A 5,104-nucleotide genomic window follows, 5' to 3' on the forward strand; every position below is an offset into this window, starting at 1 on the left:
TAGAACTTTCAAAAAATCGAATTTTTTTTTTTTGCATAAAATGTTTATTTAACATTGTAAGAATATGTTCCCAACGTTTTAAATCGAAATTCGCAGCCGTTCGGAAGTTATGGCCTCCGAGCGCAACAAATCTCTTGAGCAGCGTCGAGGCTCTAATAGCACGCAGCAGGTATACTCACCCGGAGCGGGGATTTTACCTTTCAGGGCTGCGATCCAAAACGTATAGAGATGTAATTATAGTTTTACTGTAGGTTTTGGAACGCACCCCTGGTAGATGGCTTTTATTTCTATTGTTACGTTTAGTCGAAACCGTTGGGTCCGTTGGCGCTGGCATCGAGCAGAACCGGTTTTCAGTTTAGCTCCGAAGTTCGGCCTGTACAAAACGACAGTGCAAATTCGAAATGTCCTATCCGAAAGGCACACACGCCGAACCAAAACAATCGAAACCACGCAAAAGAAAGTTCCATGGTAATCAGTTTTCAAATAAAAAGAGTGAAGATGAAGGATGTGAAAGTACGAGTGCAAGAAAACTCTCCAATGCTAGTGCTGAAGATATTCACTGGAATCCATTGCATGGCTATCGTTTGATTGAAATATTCACCGTTTTTACAGCCTTGACAGAGCTCCTTGTTTGTCGTGTTTGTAAACAGAATGTAAAGTTTGAAGAAGCTGGGAATCGAGGCCTCGGTTTCAAGATAGTTTTACTTTGTCGCTGTGGTCAGAGAAACATCAATTCAGGACCACTAATCAACACTGGATACGAAGTGAATCGTCGGATGGTGTTTGTTATGCGACTCTTAGGTGTTGGCAGAGAGGGTATTAATTTATTCTGCAACCTCATGGACATTTGTAAAGGAATGAATGAGAGCACGTATAATAATATCATCACGTATATTCACTCCTGTACAAAATCTGTTTTTGAAAGTCTCTGCAAGAAAGCTATCGAAGAAGAAAAAAAATTCAATGAAGAACATGAGAGGTCTATTTTAGATTTGAAAGTCTCTGGAGATGGCTCGTGGAAAAAACGTGGATTCAAATCGCTGTACGGAGTTGTAACGGTCATAGGCTACTATTCGGGCAAAGTCATCGATTTAGTTATCAAAAGTAGCTATTGCCATGCATGCACATTTTGGAAAAAAAAGGTGAACACTCCAGAATACGAAGAGTGGTATATAAATCACGAGGAAGAGTGTACAAAAAATCACGAGGGCTCAGCCGGAAAAATGGAGGTCGATGCGATTACAGAAATCTTTTTAAGATCAGAGGAAAAGTACGGCGTTAAATATGGTAATTATATTGGAGACGGAGACTCCAAAACTTTCAAGGCCATTCTAGATAAGAATCCTTACGGTGATGAATTTCAAGTTGCAAAAAGCGAATGCATTGGCCACGTAGAGAAAAGAATGGGCACTCGGCTCCGAAATATAAAAAAAACACAAAAACTCGGTGGTAAGGGCAAACTAACGGATGCTTTAATTAAAAAGCTCACAACGTACTATGGTCTGGCAATTAGAAGAAATGCGAATAGTATTGAGGGAATGAAAAAAAGTATTATAGCCACTTATTACCATTTGATCTCTACGGATGAGAAGCCACAGCACGAATACTGCCCGCCCGGCGAAGACAGCTGGTGTAAGTGGCAGAAAGAAAAAGCTATTGAAGCAAATTTGGATTCTTTTGAGCACCCTCCTCCACTCGATCCAACAGTCGCAAAACACATTCTTCCAATTTATGAAGATTTATCTAAGGAAGAATTACTTCAGAGATGCTTGGGCAGTCATACGCAGAATTCAAATGAAAGTTTCAATTCTACGATTTGGCGTTTAGCTCCAAAACATCTTAATTCTGGGCTGAAAATAGTTGAAATTGCATCCTACATCGCTGCTGGAGTCTTCAATGAAGGATATTCTTCCATTCTACAAATTATGATGGAGTTACAAATAATTATTGGGAGCCAGACCAAGCACTATGCTGAGAACGTCGACGGGCGCCGGGTATCTCGACAGGAGCGGCGCAACTCTTTCAACTCTAAAGAAGCTCGAAAGGCCAGAAGAGAGCAGTTATTGGAGCAGAACGAGTTCTTCGAGGAAGCAGAAGGATTGTTCTATGGCGCCGGGATTGCTGACTAAGAGGTAAATTATAGATATCTTGTATCTTTTACTTGTCAAAACTTTAAACACGTTTTTCTCAAAACTGTACTTTTTTGCACTGCTGGAACTCTCATTTAAAAACTATTCAACCGATCGCGCTGAACTTTCGCACACAACTTCATGACATCAGTACAATGTCGGTGAACCTAAATGTTTGTGAAAATTATAATAAAAAATCACTTATTTATTGCAAAAATTGTGCAGAGAAAACGTCAAAAAATGGAAATTTATTTTCATAAGCGTTTCATATTCAAAATTTTTGACTTTTTTCAATTTTTTTAGGTTCAATTACGAATTATGGGTATAAATAATAAGAATTTTTTCGCTGCCTGTTATAGGATCAATATCACGGACGCCATTTGTCCAGCAGCTGAGCAACTCGCACGCGTACCTGCCAAATGGGATGCTTCATATGTCCGCCATTTTTAAATATTTTTGGAAAAAAAAATACGTATGGACAGTCCAAAACATATATAAATAAATGTTTAAGTTTGAAAAATATAGAAAAATTCTTTCTCCTACAAAAAAATTCTTGAAAATAGCTTATTTTTCCTCGTTCTAATTGGATTTCCCCCCTTAAGTAGCCATTATGTCCTTTAATATTTAAAATAAAAAATTTTGCTGGAGCATCATAAATAATGGCCTTAACATTAATTTTAATATCACAGTTAAAGAGATCTGAATAATATCCGTTCTGTATTAATGGTATTAATTCTGTCACAAATTGTTATAAAAATTCATTGAAATTATTTGTTTTTTTTTTTACCATAAAAGAGTCCGACAATATGCACTTGATTTGAAATATCGTCTGAAAGTAATATTGGCCAGAAACTGCTTGGCGATGATCTGGATAATGGCAGACCGTCTATGTTAATTAATAAATTAATTTCAGATACCTTCAAAGACATATTTTTGTAGTGCAGCAGAAGTACTTCCAAAGTGCTCAATAAACCAAAGTGGTAATACGATCCTACAGATAATGCAACTATTTCAGCAGTTTTCTTAGGTGTTTTTAAAAGTGTCCTTCGGCAAAGTTTTGAATTGTAAATGTGGAGCATGTCTCAGAATTTCCATAAGAGCATTAATTGCATTATGCTTGATTTTAAATTCAAAACACCAATTTCGAATATCGCGTAACAATTCGTTATCCATACTTTCATCTTCATCGTCAATATATTCAATATCCATGTCTGTATCGTCATTCGAATCATCAGAGTCAAACGATAACGGTTGCATTTCTTCTTGTTCTTCGGAATCAACAAAATTTTCATCGTCTGTGACCACTTCTGATGAGTTATGTATTTCATCTGACAATAATTCTTTATCATTGTTGTCACTGTTTAGTGAATATTGATTAATGTGCTCCTGGTCACTAGAAGAAGATGAAACTGATGGATCATTTTCAATTCGGCATTTTTTTACAGATTCGGCCGATGGTTCAAAATAAGTTGCACCACTGCTTGATATCGATGCTAGCAACAAATCTTTTTCTGTTTCTTCTTGTGCTAATCGTCTCTTATGCCTCGAAGAAATATGACGGTTATCTTTTTTATCCATAATATTTTATTATTATATAAAAATTATTTATTGTTGTATAACCTATAAAATAATCAAATACACTTTAATTGTACATACAGCAATTACATATTATTATATAACAACCGTATATAGAGAAATTCAATAAAATAATATATACTTACCTTTGACTCACTAATATTTATTACTTTAAATTATTTTTCACTAGCTTTTAATTTTCTAAATTTTTCTAACTAAAGAATTATTGAGAACTCACTGAGATTTTTTTTCTTTATTGAATGTGACCATTCCTATCATGTTACAAAAAAGCAAATGAATCGTTCCTCTGAAACGTTGTAGAGAAATGACATTTGTTGTCAAGATATTAATGTGACGTTTCATGTCCTTCAGATAATAACCGCGAATACCAGGTATGTAAATATGAAATCGGAATTTTTGTATAGAAAATACGTTTATTGTATGAAAATGATAAAAAATATTTTATTCGAAGTATTTCCCATCGCTAGCTATACATTTTTCCCACCTGTCTGACAATTTGTAGATCCCACGCCAAAAAAACTGTTGCTCTTTTGAGGCAAACCAGTCATCGAGCCATTTTCGTGCATTTTCGTAAGAAGTAAAGCGCTGCTTAACAAGTGCGTGTCCCCGTCGATGCAAATAAATAGTAATCGGATGGAGCCAAGTCTGGTAAGTAAGCCGCATGCGAAAGTATTTCCCAACTAAACGCCTCAATCGTTTCCTTGATCAGTTTTGCTGTGTGTGATGGTGCATGAAGCAAAATCATTATCATGAAGAAAAATCACTTTGTGTTGCCTTTTTTATATTCTGGTCGTTTGTCACGCAAAGCTTGATTCAAATCGATCATTTGTTGTCGGTAGCGTTCAGTATTAACGGTTTGGCCAGGTTTTAGCAGCTCATAATAGATCACACCCTTCTGATCCCACCAAACATAGAGCATTGTCTTCCGTCCATTTGGCCTTGCACTCGATGTCGATGTTCACCTGAAGTTACCCATGATCTTTTACGCTTAGGATTTTCAAAATATATCCACTTTTCATCGCCTGTCACAATTCGATGGAGAAATGACTTTCTTTTGTACCTGGCGAGCAGCATTTCGCAAGTGGTTTTTCGGTTTTCCTGCTGTCTTTCATGTGGAACCCATTTTCCCATCTTCTGGATCTTTCCCATAGCTTTCAAACATATGGAGACGGCTTCTCGTATCACATTTAATTGATCCGCGAGTTATTGTTGCGTTTGAGTGTCATCCTCATCCAACAATGCTTGCAATTCGCTGTCTTCAAACTTTTTCGGTGGTCTTCCACGTTCTTCGTTTCTCACGTCAAAATCGCCACTTTTGAATTTTTTAAACCACTCAAAGCACTGTGATTTACCAAGAGCATGCTCACCGTAAGTTTCGA

At 36.6% G+C, this 5,104-nt stretch overlaps 1 protein-coding gene across 1 annotated transcript; it reads left to right on the forward strand.

The window, feature by feature from the left end:
- Positions 1-357: 357 nt before the first annotated feature.
- On the forward strand, positions 358-2,558 carry LOC116853331. The gene is made up of 2 exons (XM_032834386.1): positions 358-2,132; positions 2,489-2,558. The coding sequence occupies exon 1, from the start codon at positions 402-404 to the stop codon at positions 2,127-2,129; it is 1,728 nt and encodes a 575-aa protein (XP_032690277.1). The 5' UTR covers positions 358-401; the 3' UTR covers positions 2,130-2,132; positions 2,489-2,558.
- Positions 2,559-5,104: the final 2,546 nt, after the last annotated feature.

The sequence above is a fragment of the Odontomachus brunneus genome, unplaced genomic scaffold (assembly GCF_010583005.1).
Source record: "Odontomachus brunneus isolate Ranch 3 - 2012 unplaced genomic scaffold, Obru_v1 Obru_scaffold_306, whole genome shotgun sequence".
Lineage (NCBI taxonomy): Eukaryota > Metazoa > Arthropoda > Insecta > Hymenoptera > Formicidae > Odontomachus > Odontomachus brunneus.